Source organism: Sinocyclocheilus grahami, unplaced genomic scaffold (genome assembly GCF_001515645.1).
Source record: "Sinocyclocheilus grahami isolate Dianchi unplaced genomic scaffold, SAMN03320097.WGS_v1.1 scaffold950.1, whole genome shotgun sequence".
In the NCBI taxonomy this organism is placed as follows: domain Eukaryota; kingdom Metazoa; phylum Chordata; class Actinopteri; order Cypriniformes; family Cyprinidae; genus Sinocyclocheilus; species Sinocyclocheilus grahami.
Genome location: NW_015506129.1, coordinates 24,317 through 49,405, shown reverse-complemented (window position 1 = coordinate 49,405; position 25,089 = coordinate 24,317). Strand labels below are relative to the sequence as shown.

At 35.8% G+C, this 25,089-nt stretch overlaps 2 protein-coding genes across 2 annotated transcripts in view; one reads left to right on the top strand and one right to left on the bottom strand.

The window, feature by feature from the left end:
* Window positions 1-12,708, bottom strand: part of LOC107564613 (mucin-5AC-like) — a gene marked incomplete at its 5' end in the record, with an annotated part of 37,396 nt that extends 24,688 nt beyond the window's left edge. The window contains 11 exons of the mRNA XM_016249739.1: window positions 1,213-1,452; window positions 1,558-1,731; window positions 1,976-2,080; window positions 2,816-2,954; window positions 10,990-11,141; window positions 11,313-11,416; window positions 11,544-11,584; window positions 11,696-11,942; window positions 12,041-12,170; window positions 12,266-12,360; window positions 12,540-12,708. Coding sequence (XP_016105225.1) covers window positions 1,213-1,452; window positions 1,558-1,731; window positions 1,976-2,080; window positions 2,816-2,954; window positions 10,990-11,141; window positions 11,313-11,416; window positions 11,544-11,584; window positions 11,696-11,942; window positions 12,041-12,170; window positions 12,266-12,360; window positions 12,540-12,708 — 1,596 coding nt within the window. The remainder of the gene's footprint in view (window positions 1-1,212; window positions 1,453-1,557; window positions 1,732-1,975; window positions 2,081-2,815; window positions 2,955-10,989; window positions 11,142-11,312; window positions 11,417-11,543; window positions 11,585-11,695; window positions 11,943-12,040; window positions 12,171-12,265; window positions 12,361-12,539) is intronic.
* Window positions 12,709-15,366: 2,658 nt separating this feature from the next.
* LOC107564621 (protein saal1-like) lies at window positions 15,367-21,490 on the top strand. The gene is made up of 11 exons (XM_016249747.1): window positions 15,367-15,470; window positions 15,550-15,633; window positions 15,710-15,789; window positions 17,197-17,256; window positions 17,366-17,481; window positions 19,015-19,177; window positions 19,347-19,429; window positions 19,786-19,956; window positions 20,066-20,259; window positions 20,775-20,867; window positions 21,252-21,490. The coding sequence occupies exons 1-11, from the start codon at window positions 15,369-15,371 to the stop codon at window positions 21,345-21,347; spliced, it is 1,242 nt and encodes a 413-aa protein (XP_016105233.1). The 5' UTR covers window positions 15,367-15,368; the 3' UTR covers window positions 21,348-21,490.
* The last annotated feature ends 3,599 nt before the right edge of the window (window positions 21,491-25,089 follow it).

The following is a 25,089-nucleotide window of genomic DNA, read 5'->3' as shown; positions in this document are numbered from 1 at the left end:
TTAAAGCAGAGGGTCAAAATTCGGCTTGTTTTTGTTCCAAACTTTTAAAGGTGAAGTTTAATTCCTGTGGTACTATTGTCACCAAAATGTATTGTAACAATAACTAGATAGTAAAGTTCGTAGACAAACTTTGAAGTTGGATTGAGAAAGCCAGGCCCGAAAGTTTTAAAAGTTTTTAAAAAGTTATAAAAGTTTGGTTTTCAGTTTGAGATAATTTTCGGTTTAAATAATTGAAAGATTAAAGTCTGAATGTTGTTACCATGATTAGCAAGACCAGCCTGACCAGCACAAAAGGTGCCAAAACCACTTTAAAACCAGCATGGGAGACCAGCCAAAGCATCCCACCAGCTTAGACTGGTTTTAGCTGTTTTTTCAGTAGGGAGTTGTTCAGCTTTGCTATAGCATTAGACAGCTTAAATACACCATAAGTCTCATTGTACAAAAGTTTTCACCTCCTCAATGAAAGTCTATGGGATTTCGGGTGGTTTTGATAGTCTGGTTTACGAAAACCGGAAGTCGGATCAGTTAGAAAAGTGCTAACAACTAACTTCAGACTAGTCTGAAGGTCTGACCCGAGTTTGGTGGTTGTAGCTTTAACGGTCTAGGAGAAGATGCAGTTCAAAATTTGGCTCAGAAATAGAAGAAGAAGAAGAAGAAAATTAAATAGTAGATCAGTAAGTTGGCTTTCTCAAGCCATCTTAATGATGGACCGTTTTCACATTTTCGGGTTTCTCAGCAGCGGAAGTCATCATAGTTGGGTTAACTTGAAGAGCGGTGAATGGAAGAGTACCACAAATATATTGTTTGCATTCCCATTTGTTTAAATAGAAAAAGAAAAACTCCACGATAGTGTTTTCCTGACTTTCAATAAAAGGGAAAAGACTGAGAGACTTATAACGGCAGTCAGAAGAGAGAACGATGTCAAATTTACCATCCCTCCAATAGACGCTGCATTAGAAACACCCGCGCATTAGCATATAATGTTATAAATGTACATACATTTAAAAAAAAATACAAATATGAAAAACTTTCGAGGATTTATGATGCTGATGACCGTTAAACGCGTCATCACAGTCTTGTGAAAAGAGTCCATTGTTTTTAAACCGGTTCTCCAAAACATACCCTTTCTGCCATTGGTTAGTTGAGAGTATGTGAACTTCAAAAAAATTACACATGTAACTACTGTACAAAATAGTTTATACTGTTACTTACAAGTGTGTGGCAAACTTTAAAGACATCACTTGTTATGATGCTGCATCGTTTTTCAGCCCAGACAACCCGATGTGGACTTTCTTTACAAAAGTCTATCGTGTTTGTCAAATCTGGGCAGTCAGGATTCACTTTCCAGCTGTTCCCAAAATCTGCTGGATCCGTCACCACTTCTCCATTGTGCTTCATAAAGTCATTGTTCGCATTACCATCAAAGTTTCCACACAGTCCACACACCTTGCCCTGCCATAGAGATCATGAATGGATGTTTAGGTGAGTAGATGAACAAAGGGTAAAGTGATTGTGTGTGTTTGTGTCTGAATGGGTGTACCTTTAAAGAATACATACCTTAAATTTTTGATCAAGTTGGAGCATCAAACTTGTTTTATTGTCCCAGATTAAGTTCAAAAGACCTTTGACCTCTGTGACAATATATATCCCTGCAGTATGAATCTGATATTGGTAATCAGTGTCATTGCCAATAACTTTGACTTCATCCTCGGAAAAATGAATCTCATATCTCTGCAGGATTTGAATAGTAAGTATCAAAACATTCTCCGTAACTCCAATTTATGTAACTGGATATCTCTCTCTTATGACATTATTGCAAGGTCACAGATTTCATCACAAATTATGCATTAGAATTTATTTAAAAATGTCTATCCTCATTACATATATGTATACCTTAGTGATATGCATGTTGCACACTTTTACACATTTTCTAATACTACATTTATGCTTAGTTTGAGCTTTGAAATAAATTCACCCCAAATTTGAGACTGATAGACTTGCAGATGGTGCTGGTGGTCTCACAGAATTTGTTCTGTGTGACAATGCTGAAGGAGAGAGTCTGGTTCATATTGCAATTATCCTAGAGGGGTTACAAACAGTAATATGTCAGGCAGTGATAGAAGTTGCCACAGATGGGTGACTTCACTAAACAGTTGCGATAGTTTTGCAAATTGAAATGCATGTTCACCACATTTTATTTTTAATTATTTTTTTTTACTTTTGCTTAATTTTCTTATACTTTTGCTTCATCTAAATGATTGAATCATTGAGTTGTTGACTCAAGAACAGCTGCAATTATCAGGTCAATTTGCAAATGAATCGTTTAGTGCAATTTGTTAATCAATTCAATAGATTTAATGAAAAGAATCAGCTTTTGTCAGAATGGGTATTGATTTCTTCAGTTCAAAATAATGAGGAAAAATATGTTTTAATTACATGTAGTTATGTAAAAAGTATGATATTATTCTTTTGAATGCAGTAAAAGTAAGAGTTTAAAATACAAAATAAAACATACAGATACTTTACAAATGTATTTAAGTTTAGTAACAAAGAAAAAATACTTAGTTACAAATGCTGGGTTAAATACAACCCAGTGCTGGGTAAAATAGGGACAAACCCAGCAATTGGGCTGTTTTGACCCAGCGGTTGGGTTAAATGTTTAACCCAACCTTCTGGGTAGTAACCCAACCGCTGGGTCAAAACAACCCAATTGCTGTGTTTGTCCCTATTTTACCCAGCACTGGGTTGTATTTAACTCAGCATTTTGACACAGAGTGTGTCCATCACTGAGTGACACAAACATGGACAAACATACACGGGCTATGATGTGTTCACATTCTCTGTAGAGGGAGTATCTCCTGCCATCAAAAGTCCTAAAATGACCTTCACCATAGATGGTACAGGTGCCATAGCATGTCTTTTCAGTACAATTCCATCTCCCATTTGTGCATGTGCTGAAATATAAAACATACAAATTATTACCATACTATTCTCATCAATGTTAAAGGGTCAGGAAACCCTTATTTCAGCATCAGTTAGTTAGAAAAGCGAAGATGGGAGATAACATGGTAATACCTTCTGATTCAGTCATTTATTTTTATCAGTCTTTTATTATCAGTTTTATTTTGATGTTGAGCAAAAAAAAAAAAAACATCAACAGCTCTCACTAATGCAAGCTACAAAATGAACAGATATATTATTCATGGTAAGCTCAAAGTATATTACACAAATGTACACAATCTTGTGATAGATATAATTTAATTTACTTTCAAACTGGTCGTGAAGCAGCTGTTACCCTCATAGTAAAAATGTATAATTTGAATGAATATTATGAATATATCCACACAAAACAATTTATGCCCATTACTACTCAAAGTAGTTTTCTAGGGCTAATCAATGTAAATAATTATAAAATAATTATTATATCATTATTCATAACCACCATTTTACAGAAACTATGTTTAAAGAATACAATTTTTGGTTGCAAAATACTGGTAATTCTCACCTCACACAGTTAAGACTTGTGCAAACAAGTTCTCGCACAACTGTGGTTGATGTAATTTTCCACTCAAGTCAAGGCTGGGGTGTGTAATATATAACGTCTGTCTAATATCGTAAGTGTTGTTACACTTAAAAAACAACCAAAAACACACCCAGAGAGTGCACGCATACACTGTGTGATTTAGTCTATTAAGATGCATTTAGAATGCCCATAAGATTCAATATGCTCTGCATGTCTTTTATATTTACATAATTTAATATAGTTAATTTATATCACACCATTTTTACAGTGCCGTTTTTCTCCAGATACCAGCATAACAAATGTAATATTGATTTTATACAAGTTTAATGAACTTAGTATTGAGTTACTTACATTTGAGATGTCTGTGTTCCACTTTTGCTAGTTTAACGACGGAAAAAAACGGTTGATGCGCCAGGCGCATGGTCCAAAAGGGTTGTACCTATTCTCTTAAAGGGGATCTATTATGCAAAATTCACTTTTGCATGGTGTTTGGACATAAATGTGTGTTGGCAGTGTGTGTACACAACCACCCACACGTCACATTAGCAAAAGGCCCCTCCCACGAATGTTGACAGACACTGCCGTTTTAACATAGAACCGCCCTGAGCGAGTTGTACACAGTCTGCCATTGCTGCACTGACGAGAAAGTCTCCAAAGCATTTTAGGTGTTCTGTAGCTGGATGTATGAATCCACATAGCTCTCTCCTTACTCCCGAAATCTAAGCCGCTGAAGACAAGGTGGATTAATTTTGTTTTTGAAGAAAATGCTCCCTCAACTCTACCGAAATTCGTTTATGTCTGCGCAAATCATTTTACACCGGACTGCTTTGTGAATGAGGGTCAGTATAAAGTAGGTTTTGCATAAAGGTTGCTCCTGAAGGATGGAGCAGTGCCAACTGTTCGTGATCCAGCTACACCTCCAGAAGAAGTAAGTATCACGCGTTAGTTTTCCAAATTGCTTCTTGGCACTTTGTAAGGCTAATGTTGCTAAAGCTACCATTGTCTGTCTGTTTTCACTGATGCTGCCTTCACGTGCTACCAGAATGATCGTAAATAGGAATGTGGGAGTTAAAATTGCATATGAAAGCAAAGTCGACAACTGGAATTAGTCAAGCTCTTAATCACAAGTGGGGCTTAAAGTTTGTATGGCACCATGAGTTATTTTTATCGCGCCGTGCTCCCGTCTGTGTAATTCTTAAAGTGCATTTTTTTAAATACTTTTTTTAGACTGACTTTTAAACCGAGTGCAATTTCTGTAAAGATAACAGGCTTGTACTTATAGTTGAGTGTTTATTTGCAAAGGCTAGCACTGGCATTGCCGGAGCCTGAGCTCTTGAAGCTCCGCCCTCTTCTCCGAAAGCACCAGCTCATTTGCATTTAAAGGGAAAGAAGAAAATGGTGCGTTTTGGCTCATACCCTAAAAGTAGCAATTTTAACAAGCTATAAAAAATAATCTGTAAGGTATTTTGAGCTAAAATTTCACACACACACTGGGGACATCAGAGACTTATTTTACATCTTGTAAAAAGGGGCATAATAGGACACCTTTAATGAGTCATGGGTGTGTTTTGGGCATAGCATGCAATAAACCAATAAGAGTCTCATCTCCCATTACCTTTAAAAGCCAGTTGCACTTGCACCATCGCGGATTCGCTATTTACATGGCGGAATTAGCAAGAGCAAAGACGGAACGCTTCTCCAGAGAGACACAGGTTTGTTTACTCATTAAACTCGTGGCCACCAGAAAAATATGTCGCTCCCTCAACATAAGAAGTCGTGGCCACGACATAAGAATGTCGATACCTCGACAAAATGATCTTGTGCCCACGACATAATATCACGTTCCCACGAGTTATTAGTAAATTATGGTTATTATTATTATTATTATTATGTCGTGGCCACGACAAAACTAAGTGAAGCAGCCATGTCAGCTCCCGGGGACCGTAGGAAACGGATCTGTTCGTGTGCAAGGTTAAAGCACGCCAGCAGACCATCTACAAGGCACAATAATAATCTTTTACATTGTAATCCTTTCATTTTTAATATTTGGCATGTTTGTATGCTGCTTCCCGTCTCTGTGTGTAATAAGCAGAGTGTACGTGCGGTGTGCACTCGCCTATAGGCGCATATTACTAAAGCGCCCTGTAAATAAATAACCTTAGACCAGGTTTTAGTTGGTCAATGCCGCAATCTTTTTCAGTTGCCTCAAAATAGCAACATGCCAACAAAGTGCCTGAACACACCTCGTTTTTAGTCCAGCATGGCCAAGGGTGAACAGATGGCCGCAAGTGCATTTGCTATTTAAACAACGTGGCACTGGACGTGAAAATGATAACTGCGTCGGGCTGAAACTAGCAAAAAACACTTGCGACCTGCCTGGCATCGCATTGCGCCGGGTGTATGATAGGGCCCAAATTGACTCGCTAGTCACTCGATAAACAGTGACTTGCTGCCACCTACTGGTGGTTTTAATTTCACATTTCAAGTATCTTTTCATGTTTTAAATCTTTTCAAATATCAATATTCAACTTTTATGTTTAAAACAAAACATTATTTGTAACTGCTGGTTAGATGCATCCATGTCCCCTCTTAGCTGCATTAAACAGTGTCTGTTTCACTTCAGATGCAGATTACATATTTGCAAAAACTGTTTTCTTATGTTGGAATGAAAGAGTCTTCGTACCAGATGAAGTGTCTCTTATGCTAACCCAAAGATACAAAATGGAAGAAAGAGTTCAAACTGAACATAATTTTTCTGTTTAAACTGTGTATAGAACATTTTTTTTATATTTATTTGCTCCTTTTATATTTTTAATTTACTTGTTCTTTTACTTTCAATACTTAAGTAAGTTTAATATTTAAAAAAATACTTTTCATACTTAAGTACAATAAATACCACTTTTACTCAAGTAATATTCTAAACGATGACTTTAACTTATGCCAAGGTCATTTTCTGGTAAGATATCTATACTTTTACTTAAGTGTGGCTTTCAAGTAATTTATCCACCACTGCTAATAACAGACAGGTTTGACTCAGGTGCAAAACCAATCAAAACGTCCAGTTCAGCAAACTAAATGTACAAAGCAAACTTCGTACCAAGTTGAAATCAACATTAACAACAACATTAAAATAAGAGCTCATGCATTTTTACATGCATCTGACTGACAGATAAACCATGATTTATTTGTCAGTAAGATGCAAGTAAAAGTGTTACTATAGCAACGGTGGACTCCAGGCACATTTTCGGTAGAAAGAAAAAAGAGCAATATTATTTAACATGTTAACCCATAGTTAGGCTTGGGAATCAAAAATCGATTCCAATTCTGGAGTAAGTAAATCTTTAAGTAAATTATTCCTTCCCCTGGTTTCACAGACAAGGCTTAAGCTTAGTCTCAGACTAAAATGCATGTCTGGGCTGTTAATATCTTAAAATATGTCAGTGCCATTGTTTTGTCTCAAGATGCACACCAGTAATGTTATTTTCTAAGGCACATTTATAAAAGATACTTAAATGTCCTAATTGAACTATGGCCTAATCCTGGCTTAAACTAAAGCCTGGCTCACACTGTACGATTTTGACCACGATTTGGTCGTCTGAGACAAATTTGGAAAATTCTAAAAGATTCCTATAATCCTTGGCTAAAATTTGTAGTCTTTGGTCGTTAGTTTGACATGTTCACCGACAGCCATTTAATGACCGTTGCGATCAAATTGGACCTCCGACAAAGTTCTGGCAGTGTCAGAAGATTTGGCGCACAGTCCTGCAGTGTGACTTCTCCTACAACGAACGTCAAATTTTCTTCGTTTTTCAAGACAAGCCATGATCAAAATTAACAATAGTATAACAATAGTTTTCATTGTTATGGTGCGTGTCCACTGGAGCGGAGCAGTGGACACTCTGAAGCTCAACTTTCATAGTAATGAACTGAAAACACTCTCTCTGCTCCGTGCGAGTGGACATGCACCGTTAGCCACCATTTCATTCCTGTGTGTGATGCAGCTCACCTTCACCGAACGTGTCATGGGTTGATTTTTCTTGCATGGGTCAGTTTTTAAAGTGTCTTGACTGTCGTACAGTCTGACATTAATGTGCTTTAATGAATGTGCTTTAATGAAAGACCACAGACATTTGGTCTCTAATATAACAATAGCTTTAGCCACATTTGTTGTGGAACTGGCTAACAGGCACATCGACTGAAACGGCGATTTACTAAAAAATCATAAAAAATTAACTGTGTGACACTTCTGGAGATGAAGCTTGATCACGAACAGTTGGTATTGGTCTATCCTTAAGCAGGGCCACATTAACAATAGTGCTAGGCGGGGGGTGAAGCCCCAGGGCCCGAGCAAGGAGGGGGCCCGTGATTTGACTGTGGAGCAACGATCACCCACCACGAAGACCCACCACTCCCCCCACTAATTAGCACTGTTATTTAGTGGAGCTTTGCCAAAAATTCCATGCATTACCATTAGGGATTGAAACGTCACTTTTGAATTTGGTTTACCAATCAAATGCATTTATTCTATATTTGACTTTTGAACGACCTGCACATATCTATGAGGTGATCACTGTGCCTTATTGGGATGTCCGCATTCACCAATCAATCACCTCCACGGTTCACTTCGTTCTAGTCTAATCTGGAAATCGTCATGGTAAGAAATCTTCGATAGGTAGCCTGAAAATTTCAGCTATTTTAAAAAATGTGAGAGGAGCTCACAAAAGGAAAAACTTAAAAGACAAGCAGCAGAAAAAAGAGCAGAGCAGAGTTATTCAGTACATGAGTATTCAGTATCAGGTTATTTTACTAAAGCTGTTGATGGAGTGGAAGTTGTGGAACAGCAAGTGAACTTTTTACCGATTTTAGGTTAGTTTGATTATTAACTTGACTGATGTATATTGCTTTTTGTGTTTGAACAAACTATATATATATATATTCGCTGAAGGGGTGGACGATAACCCGCTTGAAATATGTCAAACGTGTTGCGCATGTAAGCTTATCATTTAAACACTTTTGTAAGCATTGTGGTTTAAAAACAAATGATTTTAAACCCTTCATGCATATTAAGCAGTGGGGGAGAATTCATTTTGGTAAACCTGATACGCGCTGTGGCGCACCTGCTTGTACAGCGCCTGAATAAACTTGAGTTCTTTCTTTCTCGTGCCTTGTGCTTGAACGTTCAAATACACATATTTGTGTCAAAATGCCCGTCTTTGGGAATGTCCTCGTAAAAAGCCCTGCAGAAACTCATAGACCCAGGGCCCAGTGAGGTCTTAATTCGGCCCTCTCCTTAAATAACAACTTTTTAGCAAAGCCTGCCTTGTATTGCTCCTCATTCATAAAGCAGTAGTGAAATGATTTGCGCAGACATAAACGAATTTTGGTACATTTTGAGGCACATTACCTTTAAAAATAAAAGTAATCCACTGCGTCCTCAGTTGCTCAGATATTGGGAGCAAATGAAGACTTTTATGTTCAGTCTTTCATCCGAACACATAACATCGGCATTGCTTAGGAGACATTGTTGCCGTTACAGCTGCTCGAGCGCGGAGAAAATGGATGACAGCGTACAACCAAACAACTTGCTGAAGGCAGAAACTACGGTAATGCAGGACTGTCAGTCAGCGGCCGTGGGCGGGGCCTAAACAATGTGACATCACAATGCTAAGAGAATCAAAACCGAATGCCTAATGAGACTCGTTTGGTTTAATGGGGATTAAAAAATAAAGAATGGGTGGATTTTTATCATTCTAGGGTGGTTGTGTTCACACACTGCCAACACATATTTATGTCCTAACACCATATAAAAGTGGATTTTGCAGTGGAATATTTGACATGAATACCAACGTGGTAAATAATTTAATTAAGTGTTGAAATGACAATGTAGGCTAGTACAATTTTTCACAATGGTTACTTATTTTACTTATGTTATGATAAGTCTTCTGTCTACGCTAATAAAAAAGGGAGTGGATGGCTTAATTTGGGAATTATTTGGGATTAATTGTTTATTCAAATACTGAGTGATTAATGCAGTAGGCTATTATGTCAAATAATATTTCGGTGTCTGAGATTTGACTAGAAAATATAATGCAGATGTCAATCACATGAGACCATGGCTTTACTATTCCCTACATTAGTCCGCTAATATAGTTCAAGTTTATGGAGTGAATGAAATCGAGTGAGCGACACTCAATGACACTCGGACATTGAGTGCACCAGAAGGGCTGTTGCTTTTAGTAGTTTGTGCTTGCTGTTTAATTATCATTTGAAACTTAGCAAACAGTGCCAGTAGTAATGAAAAGATTTATATTGAACTCTGTCATGAAAACTAGCATGTATAAACCTTAATTAAACAATTAATATTTGTATGAGATTACGCTGTACCCTCATTGGACTAGCAGTTTGGAAAATGGATGGATGGATGATTCAGCTGCAGGTGCCATCTTCTGGCAGGCCGTGGGAATTCATTCAGCAGGACCCTCACAGGTCATTATGGGTATTCTCTAGCACGACCCTCACAGTGCATTATGTATTCTCTAGCCGTTGAGTGTACATTGGTTATACATTTCTTATTGCGGTGCATTATGGGATTGAATGAGCACACTTGATAACGTAAACTATGGTTTCAGACACCACTACAAATGGCTGTCCCCTCAAATAGTGTCCTATTTGAGGGTATGGGTGCGATTTCTGACACTCAATCAGTGAGCAGGAAGCAGATGGACAAGTTCAAATTCTGTTGTTAAAGGCAGGATGGGAAACAACTTGTTGATGTCACAGCCTAATGCTCTTTGGCTTAAACAAGCGGGATGTGTTGCTCTCTTTGTTTTACTTTGATATTAGCATTCTGTAAATACAAAATATATTCCCAAACACTCTTGTCAGAGCATTCGCTGTATAGAATAGGTGATTTCAAAATTATCTCAAATAAATGTGTGTATTAAATAAAAAATGGATGGAAAAAAACACTTTTCTGTGGGGGGAAATTAATAAGTGATTTGGGTGTCTCGTTTTAAAACAAAATTTTAATTACATCCAGCTTATTAGCACCCAAATAAATAAGTGTGAATATCCTTTGATCTCACAGGTGTCTGATCCACTTCAAGAAGTGAAAATGGTCAGTCTTGACTGCATTTATTTCACTCAGCCCCTGACTGCATCCACCTACTCTGGTCTATTTTCAAGGCGACGTGAGGTGCATCTCAAACAATGATGTTTCACCACATCACATCTTCTGCTATTTTGGCATGATGTAGATTTTAAACAGGGAAGACAAAAATAACACAAAAAATCCCAACCACTTTTATCCTAAAATTAAAATTAATGGGTGCTATCATTGCTTTATTAGATATTCAGCACAACATCTCTGTTAACAACTTAGAAAATGCAGTTCATTGTTTCGTGACCCTTAAATAATACACTACAAAACATAGGTTATCTATATGATGATTGGGTAATTGGCTCACCAGGTGTTACAGTCCTCTTGAACTTGATTTCCAGGTGAATAGAAGAGCCCATTGTGGACACAGGTGCAGTTTTCCCTCTCCACACACCTACCTTTCCCATCAACTAGAAGGTCATTTTGACACATACACCCTGATACACACCCTGTACTCACCTACAGACAAAACAAACCAAGAAGGAGCAGCATTAGTGCAACATCATATTCTCTGCAAGATTTGCTATTTCAAGTTATCAGTGCACTATACAAATGCAAAATAATTATATTATTCTTTTCATTTTCTTTCATTTCTCATGTGTTCTCATCCAACCATCCATTCTAACTCACGCAATTGTTGGGGTCTTGTTTCTCACATGTCCTCTGACACTCCGTCCCTTTGTGTCCGTGTCCATGTTTTGAGCAGTTGAAGAAGACCATTGGATTCACACAGTCTAAAACAACAGATACACGGATGAGGAGCAGAAAAATTGCACAAATCATACCAATGTTGCCGTATCTTAGTGACATCTCAATTTGAATTTGGCAGGTGGAACTGCTGAAGAGATATTTTCAGCTCACCTTCTTGGCTGGAGCAGTGTAATTTGCCAAGGTTACAGGTGCTGTAATATGTAAAAAAAAAAAAAGAATAATAAAAGCCATCAACAGTTACAATAATGTTTAATCAATAATAAATAATGTGTCAATAATGTATGCTGAACTACTATTTTTACCATTTAACACCATTATTGTAGATTATGCTTGATGGTTTTATGACCTGGTTGCCACTGTAACAAGAACACTGGTCAGCAGTCACACAGCTGCCGTCATTGTTGAGGTAGGTGTCCTCAGGACATACACAACCATCTACAGGTGTGAAGGACCCTTGACAGGTGCTATCTTGTCCACTAAGAGAGCGGCATGTGCTGCCACAGCTGGTCACGCTGTAGGAGTACTTCATGTTGCCTGGACACGGAGTCACTGTGCAGACAGACAAACACACGGTAATGTAGATTTCAAGCCATATATTACATTTCAAGCCATACATATAAACAAATAAATACTTATGAAGTTCTCACCACAGGTGATTGAATCCATCCAGCCCTGGAGAATGACTCCTCTGGCAGCACAGGTGTGGACATAGTTGGACACAGCCGCACACATACACTTCCTAATATCTGCACATTTGCAGGTGTCATAGACACACCACTGCAGAGGATGAAACCCAGATTATAAGAAAGAGGGCTCTTTAAATTTGCATATCATATTTCATATACCCTATCATTTCGTACAAAAACACTCACTTGGTAGTAAATCTCAGGAGATATTTCTGAATGACATGCGGAAAAAACTCCTTTTGGGTTTGTAAGACTGGAACACCAGTTTTTAGCTACTTTCTCTGAATGAAAAAAATTAAAACACTAGAATTTAATAATGACAAAATAGCCACATTTGAACCTTGACAAAAAATGAATAGGTCATTGTCCTCTAGTATCCCAAATTAAACAAATCAAAACTATCAGGCTGGGAAATTTCTGTACACTACAACAGAGCCTTTATGTTAATAAAACTGAGTACCTATCTCCGAATGCTGTCCACAGGGGTTGTCAAATGTGTTTTCAAGATTTAGACAACTGTTTTGGTTTTTCCAAAAGTTGACAAAGGTTATTGGTGTGCCCTCAGTGACGCCCGACTCTATTTTGAAGTCATCTAATTGGACATCATTGTAGTTGCCACATAGACCTGAAAGAAGCAAGATACAGAATTAAAAGTACAATACCTGTAATTTATTCACTATGAACTGATACATTTTTTGAAAAGTCCTTTCTTAAAGCGGTCATATATATATTTTTTATATCCTTTTAATAATTGTATAAATCTTAGCAATGTTAACAATTGGTCATTTTATAATATTTTAATATTAAAAGTTACTCTTTTTTTATTTTTTTTTTTACTCGTTCCACCTTCCACAACAAAAAGGGCAGCGGCTAAGCAATAGATGCTCTTTACACTAAGTACAAATAACGATAGATTCTAAAATATGTAAAAAATAGCAGCATTTTCTTTGCAGAAAGTGTAAATAGTAGATGCTGTTTATACTTAGTGTAAAAATGGCAGTTTACAGTATTATTACTGTATTTTAATTTACAGTATCACTATACTGAAATAAGTTGCAACACAAGAGTTGTCATAATACAGTATAACAGGTTTAATAACTAACAAAAAGTACTGAACATTTAAATACAATAAAGCAATACACAAAAAATTTATTAAGTAAAATAATGTTTCAAACACATTAAAGTGCAAAAGAATTATAAAGAACAATAGGTAACCTTTTACAATAATCTCATAAACCTTAGTTAATGCACTAACATTAACAATGAGCAATAGCTACATTTGTTACAGACGTTATTCTTTGTTAAAAAAAATACAACTGGTAGTTCATGCTAGCTCGGGTCCATTAAATAGCTTAATACTGTTGCAACATTTGATTTTAATAACATGTTATTAAATGTTGAAGTGAACTAAGATTAACAAATGCTTTAGAATAATTTTTGACAGTTTATGTTAACTAATAAATTAACTAATGTTAACTAATGGAGCCTTAATGTAAAGTGTGACCAAACGATAACGAATCAAAACATTTTCAAACAATATCTAGTGCATGTTGTAGTCCAGATTAAAAACTTTGAAAATAAATAGTTGATTATATCTAAGTATTTAAGTATTTGGCCCTGTGATGGGAACCATTGTGAATAAAAAATTCTGAATGGCTGTTTAAATCATTTAAATACTGCTGTTCAGAAACAGAAAGCACAGCTGCCTTGTTTACGGGGTTACAGGGATAACGGCTGCATTTCTGCTGTTCCAACAGCGCCATCTGCACCTGTTTAATATTATCATTTAAAACTTTTTACATTATGATTGATCTAATATCTGTATTTTAGTAAGTAGGCCCTAGGCAAGATAATGAAAATGGGCCCCACTAGTGTCAAAACTGTCATAGCAATTTGACGAGTGAAGAAAAAGCACATCAAATGACAATTCCAATAATTAAGCATAAATGTGTATTAAGTGTAACACATCCAACATAAATATGTCAAAGATCTTTAAACGGATTTAAAAAATTGGAGTGCAAGTGAGCTTGAAAAATGGAAGTAAATCGATATACATGAAACATAAATAAAATATGAATGAATTATGCACAAAAACTAAAATGAAATAAACAGAGTATAAACAAAATGAACATACAAATATGCATAAATGAATAGAAATACAGGCTATTTCATTTGTTTTTAATGCCTGATTGATGATCACACACATTTTTTTTTATAATATTGCATTAGACATTGGATGGTGGGTTGAATCCGAATTTGGAAAGAGGGGGAGACCTGTATTTTTGGCGGGAAGGATGGATGGGATAGCTAAAATTAGGTCCAGTCCGATAGGGGTGCTAGAGGATGCTAAGCGCCCTCAGTTGAAGCTAAAATAATAGCATATTGGCGAAACAGATTTGGCAGACACTCCATTTGTGTTTGCGATCTGTTGATTTCTTAAACACCGTTTAGAAGCGTTCAAGTTAGAATCCATACTCAAAAGGCCTGAGATTTTGTTCAGTGTTGAGTTCTGCACTCATTGATTATAACATAACTTTGTGAGATCGTGATGAACTGACAGCGTTTTAGTGATTATAAGGAGTGCTCTTTCCGCCATAGCAATGAACGGCACAGTAACCGTAGACGTTTTTCAGTCAAGCCGTTTAAATGATATGAGCAGCTATGTGATAGCTATATTTATTTCCATCGTCCACAAATCCCCAGTAGGCTACACGCTGCAGTGATGCTGAGGCTGGTACCCAGATGGTTATTTGTGCCCCTATTTGATATTATACGTGTTATTATGCCCTATATTTGTCACCACCATTGTGCCATATCTTATACCATGTCCACCCATAAAATGGAATAATTTGTTTCAATGCGTGTTGTTGTATGCGTTTTAATTACATTTATATATCAATTGGCGCCCTTTTATTATTAAATTCTATCGACACAATATCGTCGACCTGATGGTGACAATTCAAAGGTATACGATAAAGGATGATAAGAGGCATCCTTTATCGAATACCTTTGAATTTTTACCATCAGGTCGACGATATTGGGTTCCCAGATGTTCAAAAAATAGTTTAAAATGATCATTTATTCCCCAAGCAATTAAGTTCTTACATTTTTCTTCCTCTAGTGGTAGTTGATGGTCAGTTAGACTGGATATTTTAACTAGATTCATTAGTATTAAATTATTGTTTACATCTGTTTATTTACATATATGCCTAATGTGAATCGTCAAATTTTCCTGAAGCTATGCAATTCCTACATTTCTTTCTTAATATGTACTTCAATTACCTTCTAGATGGTGACCGATCAAGAAAGTGGGCTGAGTGATTCTTCAATGGACCTGACAGATGATCTTGAGGAGGACTTGTGTAAAGTATGGGACATGGCTATGGATAAGGTAAACTGAAACCCACTGTATTCAACACCCTGCTCCATGCCCACCAGCTATTAACACATTACATGTGTTTTCTCTCCAGGATGTGGCTGTTTTTCTTCAAGAGTTCAAAGCTCCAGACATCTTGCTGGGTGTGATCGCAAAGTCACGTAGTCCACGGCTCACGGTAAGTCATTTTACCACTGTAACTGCTTTACATAATGCTTATAACATCTTATAATTACTCAGAGCTTCTGTTACAGGAAATCTGCGTTGGAATTCTGGGTAATATGGCCTGTTTCCATGACACATGTGTATCTCTCAGCCAGAGCTCTGACCTATGGTAAGAGACACACACATGTAAGTATCCACCCACCGGTCCAGCGGCCTGGTTGAAGGTTTAATGCGTGTTCGGTCTTTTACTTGCGCCTCTGAATTGATCAGGATTTAGTTTCAATTTTAGGCCCTGTCCACACGAACGCGGTTATTTTTAAAACGTTGCTTTTTCTACGCGGTTAGGCCATTCGTCCACACGCAAACGCAGCACCAGGTCACTGAAACCGACTATTTTTGAAAACGCCTGCCAGGGTGAAGATTTTCAAAAACTTTGGTTGCAGTGTTATCGCGAAGACAGAGTTTTTGGCTTGTGACGTCGGCGCCTGCGCTGTTCTCTCCGCCTACTGGAGACTTTTTCAGGCTTCTGATTGGCCAACATGGCTTTACGGTTGAGATTATATCGCCACCTGTTGGCTTGACATGCTCTTGACAGTGCTTCATAGCATGTGTTTGCGTTTTTATGTGGACGGAGATTTTTTTAAAAATGGAAGAAGGAAAAATACCGGTGTACATGTGGACATGGCCGTAGTCTAGCTTCGTGTTCAATCAATTTCAAGTGATCATTAAATTTAGGCAATGTTTCTAATTAAAAACTGATCCCAAATGTCGGTTATGTATTAATTTAGATATTATTCCGAACATCCCGTACTTTCAATTATTCGTTCATTAGGGACCCGGTATCTCATAGAGAACTTATGCCGGTCTCGTCATTTCTGATCTTAAGACAGAGGATGCAGTGTGAATATCTACCTTTATGTCGGCCGCGCTCTACTTGCTCATAACAAAAAGCATAGTTTTTGTATATTCACGAAAACTGCAACTTACTAAGGCAGTGATAGTCAGAAATCGAAAAGGTCTCAAATGATGTGCCCCATGCTTTATTCATTGAGCCTTCTGTATGATCTATCCTGAATACAGATTTGCGGTAATACTAGACTCCACTTTAATCTACTAGAAATAATTTCAGAGTAAGTCAGAATAAAATCAAATGTAACAATTTATTATCAGTCAGGTAAACATGTATTATGTCAATTCAAAGATGTCAAATCAATACAAGACATCAAATTCTCAAATATGAATCTAAGAGTAAAAAGTGCATACCTAACCTTGGAAAATACATAGTCTGGAGTGCAGAGACACACACCACACTACAGGCGGAAGAGATGAGATTGGGCCAGCTGTTGTTCTGTGCGTTTTCTCGTGGATCCTCTCTTCAGATTAGTGAGTTTTATTGTTTTATTACAGGATAGGAATCTTGAATTCAGTTTTGGTAAAATCCATCCTTACACACACACACACACACAGCATCTTTCTCCCTTTCTGTTCACTTCAGAATAATTGAACTATTTTTGTAAATACAATACTGCTAATTCTGTTAAATGAAAACATGTCTGACATGTTCTCTGGATCTCAGCGCTGTGTTGCTTCTGCTGCTCGGGGATAATGATCCACCTACGCTCTTGGAAACTTGCAGGTCAGTGCTAATAAAGCCCTGTTACAAAATTCGAAGAAAACTTTGCAATATATGCTGCATTTTACTGAATGCGGCGGGTGTGTGACTTGCAATACTGTGGCTTCCACAGGCTCCTGCTAACGTGTGTGTCTCAGCCTGAGGTCGCCCCTCTGTGGCTAGAGCGAATACAGCAGCAGCCGATGGTGTGCAGCAGTCTGTGTTTCATCATGAGCAGCTCCACCAATGGTAGTGATGTTTACTTTTAACAAATAGGCACAAAAGTGCCTGAAATTTAAGATATTAAGCAGCAAATAATTTTTCCCCCCAAACTTGCATATTTATTTATTTATTTTTTTCATGTGTGATTTTTGCTTTTTAGCAATGAACATTAAATACACATTTACTACTACTAATGAATAACATTAGCTTTTTATTATAAATTTGTATTATTGTTAATATTTAATATATAAATAATATATAATAGTGAATTTGTGTTAATTTCATATTTGAAATTCATTCAAATTTTAAATTCAAAAAAGTACTTAAGTTAATGGGATTCATAAATTCATATTTATTTATTTACATTTAGTCATTTATCAGACGCTTTTTATCCAAAGCGACTTACAAATGAGGACAATAGAAGCAATCAAAACTAACAAAAGAGCAACAATATGTAAGTGCAAATGACAAGTCTCGGTTAGCCTAACGCAGTACACTTAGCAAGGTATTTTATTCATATATATACATATATACACACACACACACACACACACACACATACATACACAAAGAAAAACAAGTAGATAGAATAGAAAAAATAAAAAGTTAGTGTTATTTTTTTTTTATAAAAAAAGATAAATACATGAAGTAGAATTAAAATATAGAATAGAGAGTGCTAGAGTTAGAGGGTCAAATAAAGATAATAATTTATTTATTGTGTGTTTTTAGCAATAATAATAATATTTTGTATTATTATTACGGTATTATCATCATCATTATTATTATTATTATTATTATTATTTACATTTTGTTTTTTATAAACTTTATAAACTTTTTTTGCTAGTTTGGGACCAAATGTTGGTTTAATAGTTAATATTTAGTTATTAGATAAACAGATATTGATAGTACATTGGATCCGGGCAGCTCTTAAAGTGACAGATAAATCACTTTTGTAACTTTAATAAGAAGAAATGTATATTTAATTTACACAGTGAAGAACATGAAGTGTTTTTATACATTTGATTGCTTAATGAATAATTAATAAGTTTAGGTAATTCTTAAAATGTTCATATTTCATGTATAAAATAATATATAACACAGGTTATATTTTCAAGTTTTAAATTCATCAAAGTTAACATTTAAAACATATATTTTACTTCAATTAATTGACATTTTATATTAAAATACAAAACACAATTTTAAAATACATACAGTTGCCCCCGGTTTCACAGACAAGGCTTAAGCTAGTCCCAGACTAAAATGCATGCTTGAGCTGTCTCAACTGAAAATACCTTGCTCTGACGTATTTTAAAATATGTCAGTGTCGTTGTTCTGTGTCAAGATGCACACATGTAATCTTTTCTTCTAAGGCATTTTTGTAAAAGTTGCTTAAATATCTTAATTTAACTAAGGCCTAGTCCTGGCTTAAGCTAAACCCTGTTTGTGAAACCGGGCCTTGATGTGTTTTAATGCTAGTTTAAATTAATCTTAGATGAAAGTTTATCAAACGGATTTGAGCCTCTCAAGTATTGGAACACTGAAGTGCATCTCATTCTGCAGTGGATTTGCTGGTTAAGGTTGGGGAGCTGGTGGATAAGCTCTTTGATGAGGATGAGGAGATGATGAAGAGTTGGGTGTCCACCCCACCCAGCAACACTGACCCAAATAAGGACACACAGCAGGACGTCGTATCCTCTCTGCTTGAGGCCGCCACACAGCTTAGGTGAGACACTTTAATTAAGGTGATGTGACCTGCTCGTCTGTCTGTCCGAGCCGTTTACTGAACCAACCTATTCTTCTGTCTGCTGCTAGAGGAAGAGGTGGTGTTCCACTTGAATCAGATTAATGTTGTTTTTGAAATATGAATTTGGGCTCAATTTTTTGTGTTGTAGGTCAGAAAGTCCAGAGGATCTTGAAGTGTATCTTCATTCACTCCAGCTTCTGACTACAGTAGAAGAGGGCATGCAGGCACTGGGTGAGACACACACACACACACACATACTGACCCTCACCGACCCTGAAAATTCATTTATATTTAAAGTTTTTTTTTTTAGGGGCAATAACATAATCACATTTTAAGCTACACTCTGGCGTTCCTTCTCTGATAGTCAGTCTCTTATGCTCACCGAGGCTGCCTTTATTTGATCATTTAATATGTCCTTGAAGTAACATTTTAAATAAATGTGATCAATATAAAAAAATATAATTAAAAAAGATATTGTTATTTTATATGTATATGTTATTTTCTGATAAACTATGTTTTTTATGGCTCTCCTTAGAAAAGGTGTATGAAATATATGTAATGATTTTTTGTTTTTACTTTGTCTACAGTATCAGATGGAGCATGTGGTCGTGCGGTGTGGACGTTTGTGTGTAAGATCATATGTGAGGATTTATGTCAAGCGGACGATCCTCCTCTCATCCTGCAGGAGCAGAAAACTCTCCTGGTCTCAGCGCTCGCCCTATTGTCAGCGTTACACTCCAGCCTGCAGACAGATATCAGTACAAAACACACTTTTGGCATATTCAATTCATTGCTTCATGAGAGGCATTGTGCTGTTTGTTGAATGTTTGCTGTTTTGCTTTCATAATGTGTGTTTATTCATACCAGGTTCAGCATTATTAGGAAGTCTTATTCGCATCCTTCAGTTCAATGCTGAATGCCGTCAGAGCCGAACAGCTGGAAACTCAGAATCAGAAGAGAGTCAGAAAGAAGGAGAGAAGCAAGTGGAAGATGAACAGCTCGAAGCTTTAGTTGAAACCACAGCCGAGTTCCTCTCAGCCATCCTTATGGAACTGAATAAGGTGAAATTGCCAGCTATCCAGTTTGCAAAATAGTAATAAATGAATAAATTCTAACTTGATACCGTATTATAATGTTATAAAAACTTAAATAAAAAAATATATAAAAAATATACATTCAATTAAAAAAAATTATATACAAGTGTAATTTTTTTTAAATATTCTATATTAAGTTATTAAAAATATAAAGTTATAAGTTTACAATATTAAATAATCAATTATTAAATTCTAAGTTATGTTACATTATAAAAATGTGTTGTTTAAAAAATAATACATTTTATTATACAATATATACAATTTTAAATCAAGATATATCATATAGTATACAAACCCGATTCCAAAAAAGTTGGGACACTGTACAAATTGTGAATAAATAAGTACATTCCAAAACATTTTATTGTATTGTATTTATATTATACTATGAAAATATAAAGTAAATTTCAAAATTCCTAAATTAAAACATACCAATGTTAAATATATTACATATTAATTTATTGAAAATTACCTTTAATTTTCAGGATCTGTTATCATCCATAGTCAAGGAAGGGTATTTGACAGAGAGAAGCTGTGTGTCTGCTGTTGGCACCCTTGCACCTCAACATGTAACAGCAGTACGCCCCTCTCCTCTTTTTTTTTTTTTTTTTTTTTTTTTTTTTTTTAAGTACATTCCAAAACATTTTATTGTATTGTATTTATATTATACTATGAAAATATAAAGTAAATTTCAAAATTCCTAAATTAAAACATACCAATGTTAAATATATTACATATTAATTTATTGAAAATTACCTTTAATTTTCAGGATCTGTTATCATCCATAGTCAAGGAAGGGTATTTGACAGAGAGAAGCTGTGTGTCTGCTGTTGGCACCCTTGCACCTCAACATGTAACAGCAGTACGCCCCTCTCCTCTTTTTTTTTTTTTTTTTTTTTTCTTTTTGCTGCTCCTACAGACCCTGATTGATCACAGATCTTCTCATCTTCTCTCATCTACAGGTCCAGCACCTGGTAGGCTTGTTGTCAGAAGTGGAACCGAAACTGGCAGACATTATAAAAAAGGACTTTACTCTTTCATCCGATGTGTTAAGCTGAACTTGGACAGACACATCCAAAGCATTCTTCAGCAAAGTTCTCAGAGACTGGAGATGAGTTTATCTTCTTGTGAATGGACTCATCTTTTGTTTAGATATGACAAAAAATTAATTTGTTTTCATAGTAAACATTATAGCTTAAAATATTTGTTGAAATTGTGTATATTATCACTTTGATTGAATACTTTGACATTTCTAAGTAGTAAACATAACCTGTTTTGTAGATTGTTGTGTTTTATATTTGTCCTGGAGTACTTGTTTTTGATATTTATCATTTATATATTTTTATATTTTCAAGTACTCAAAATAGTCAATGGAAAAGTTCCCAAAGTAAATGTTTTCTTAATTTCCGTTATGCTTCGCACTAAAAGATTACACAATTTACCACTCTTTCAGCATGACTTCCAGCGTATGATAGTGAACATGTGCTGACGTTTTTTTACGCACACTTGGAGTGTTTACTATGGAAGCCCGTTTCTGCCACTGAATAAAAAAAAGTTTATTGCGACTTTTTTTCTCACAATTCTGGCTTTTTTCACAGAATTGTGAGATATAAACTCGCAATTGTGTGTTATAAAGTCAGAATTGCAAGATATAAAGTCAATTGCGTGTTATAAAGTCAGAATTGCAAGATATAAAGTCACAATTGTGTGTTATAAAGTCAGAATTGCAAGATATAAAGTCACAATTGCGTGTTATAAAGTCAGAATTGTGAGATAGAAAGTCGCAATTCTGACTTTATAACATGCAATTGTGAGTTAAAGTCCAATTTTTTTGGGGGGGGGACATGTTCTCAGAATTGCGAGTTTATATCTATAAAAATAAAGGTAATTGACTTTTTATCTCACAATTCTGACTTTTTTCTCGGAATTGCGAGACAAAGTCGCAGTTCTGAGAAATAAAGTCAGAATTGTGAGATAAAAAGTCACAATTACCTTTTTTATTTTTTATTCAGTGGCAGAAACGGGCTTCCATAGTTTACTGATATTCACTGCTAAAAAAACATTAGGTGTCCTGCAAATGTGCGTGCCACGTGCGGGCTGTGATCACCTTCCTCATTTGCTTTCCAAATGGCCAACAGAACGGGGAGAAAGGTTCTACTGCGTACTTCCCGCGTATGACGCCAGCAGGAATATAGCAGCTCTTTAATTAAGAGTTTGGATTGATATGCAGAGCGTGCTGCATTCTTATGGAAATGTGGTGTGTAGGAGGAGGACCTGAGAGAGACACGGCCAGACACTCAGCTGGGATCTCAACCTGGACTGAATGGAAAGCAGACGGGGGCTAATTTTAACTATGTTTGCGTGATTTTGAGCCGCTGGCTTTTGTTGTTTTTGAGGAAATCTTGGTTGGCCTGAAAAGGCCAGATGCTCAGGTTTACAGGGACTTTTGATTGACATGTGTCTGTTTTTAGCTCTACCTGAGGAAGATCTGACAGTCGTACCCCAGGCTGAGGAAGCACTTGAGTTGGTTCGATCCAGACCACTGCGTGTATGAGAGAACGCTCAACTAATACGAGTTGACAGAAGACTGGTTGAGATGGAGGAAGTGCTGTTCATGTAGAAGTGAAAGCGTAAACATAGATGATTGGCAGCTGTCAATCATCATCCAATTGATGCCCAGAACATTTAGCATGACCTAAAATGGCACATCACTCACTATCTAGTCTACTATGTTAGATGTGTGCAACAGCCAGACAACCCCAAACCTCAAATGTTTCACATTCAGTAACTGAGCCATCTTATTTATTTTATTATTTATAAAGGCACACAGCAGAAATGCATAAGCAATAAATGAATAAATAATAATAATTTTAATACGTTTTAAATAAAATAATTTGGAAAAAGTTAATTCTGAGAAAAGGTCAGCGTAATTTACTTGCAGATGTTACTTCATTTTTCTAAGGTTTCATCATTTTTTTATTTAATTTATACACATTCGAAATTTTGTTGTCAGCAAGATTTATTTTGAATTTTTTGAAAAGAAAATTATACTTTTATTCGGCAAGGACACATTAAATTGATCAAAAGTGACATTAAAGACATTTATATATATATATATTATTAATTATATTGATCAAAGAATCCTGAAAAAAACTTTTCAACAATGATGATAATAATAGTAATAACAATAGTGGTTTTAGTGTAATTTTGATCAAATAAATGCAGCCTTGGTGAGCATAAGAGACTTTAAAAAATATTTAAAAATCTTAATGACCACCTCAAGGTTTTTTTTTTGTTTTTTTTTACTTTTAGACATTTTTACAGTCAAAATTACAGACATTATTACTGATCTAGTTGTCGTGATTGATTCACTGGTTCATATTATTCCAATGAAAACATTTTTCTCTTTCTAATCTTTCATCAAAACGTACATTCCATCTTATTTTTTAACCCGTTCTCCAATCACGTCACTCCATTCTGGTCCCTCTTTTCACAGTCCAATTAATTTGATTGTTAAAATGATCTCCCGCTCAACATTTTTTCACATTTACACTGGGTAAAATCAGATGCAAACAGCGTTTTATGTTGGGTTTAAGTGTTGCCTAAATGCTTAGATGCTTTTGGGGCCACTGCATGTCTCTACTGACCCCAAAAAACATCTCAAAGAACCGAGTCTGAAACGTTGTCATTATTTAGTGGTAGCCGCCTCATTATGGTTCATATAAATTCAGTGGCATCTTTACGATTGATTACCTCTGAAATTCCATTTGATGAACAGACAATTGGATCAGGTAGGAACTCAACAATGCATGTCATTAAACATGAATGAGGTCTTTGGAGTAGTCAGCAGTCACCTGACACATGCAACCACACGTCTGCATTGTGCTCACTGGCACGTACGTCCCTTTTTTTCACTCGTTCGTCCAGCTGCTTGTGCGATGGAGCTCATTAAGGGCCGTGGAGCTGCCTCTCATCACAGCCTCCTTCAGCTGCTGTTTATCTCTCCTGTCAACAAGCACACAATGAAACTTTCTCTCGGTTCACGCTGGATTTCCCAGAATAACTCTGATGCCATCTCATACTTGATGGTCTGTACCAACTGTTTAAAGATGATTTCTGTCATTATTTCCACATCCTGATGTTGAAACACTAGCTGAAAATTTGAGAAATGTTTTTCTTTCTTTCCATACAAGGACAGTTTATAGTGCCCACAGCTGTCAAACAGCAAAAAGGACTGAAAATCAAACTGAAAAGTATCATAATTGTAGCCTTTATAAGCCTTTATGTGTGCGATTCACTGCTGATGTGTAATTCACTGCTAATCTCAATTATTTTTCAAAATCACCCTGAATTTAGCATACATGTCATAGGAACCATTTTTATGTTTTTAAAATTATATATATAATATTATTATAATATAGATTTTTTTTTTATTATTATAAGGGACCACATTATATTTTTAAAGTTGTTTTCATACTATATATAATAATACATATATTACATAATATGTAAATATAAAATTAACTACTATATGAATTATACATTCTTTATGTATACACACAAACACATATATATATATATAAGCAATTAATTTAGAAATATCTAAATTATTTATTTTATATATGTGTGTGTGTAGAGAGAGAGAGAGAGAGATAGGTCAAAAACTGTCAAGAAATTAAAAAATGAATTTGTCACAGTGAAAATAATCTTAAACAGTCCTAAGATATGCATTATTATTTTTTGTATAGGGAATAAAAGCAGTGTCAAGTTTTTGTTTTTGTTTTTCGCTAAAATTCTTCA

What these genes read in the sequence shown, in the direction of transcription:
- LOC107564621 (XM_016249747.1), top strand. Translation starts at nt 15,369, where the DNA reads ATGGTGACCGATCAAGAAAGTGGGCTGAGTGATTCTTCAATGGACCTG. An exon ending in AGAGGGCATGCAGGCACTGG is followed by an intron (nt 19,430 to 19,785) that starts GTGAGACACACA and finishes CTTTGTCTACAG; the next exon opens with TATCAGATGGAGCATGTGGT. An exon ending in CAGCCTGCAGACAGATATCA is followed by an intron (nt 19,957 to 20,065) that starts GTACAAAACACA and finishes TATTCATACCAG; the next exon opens with GTTCAGCATTATTAGGAAGT.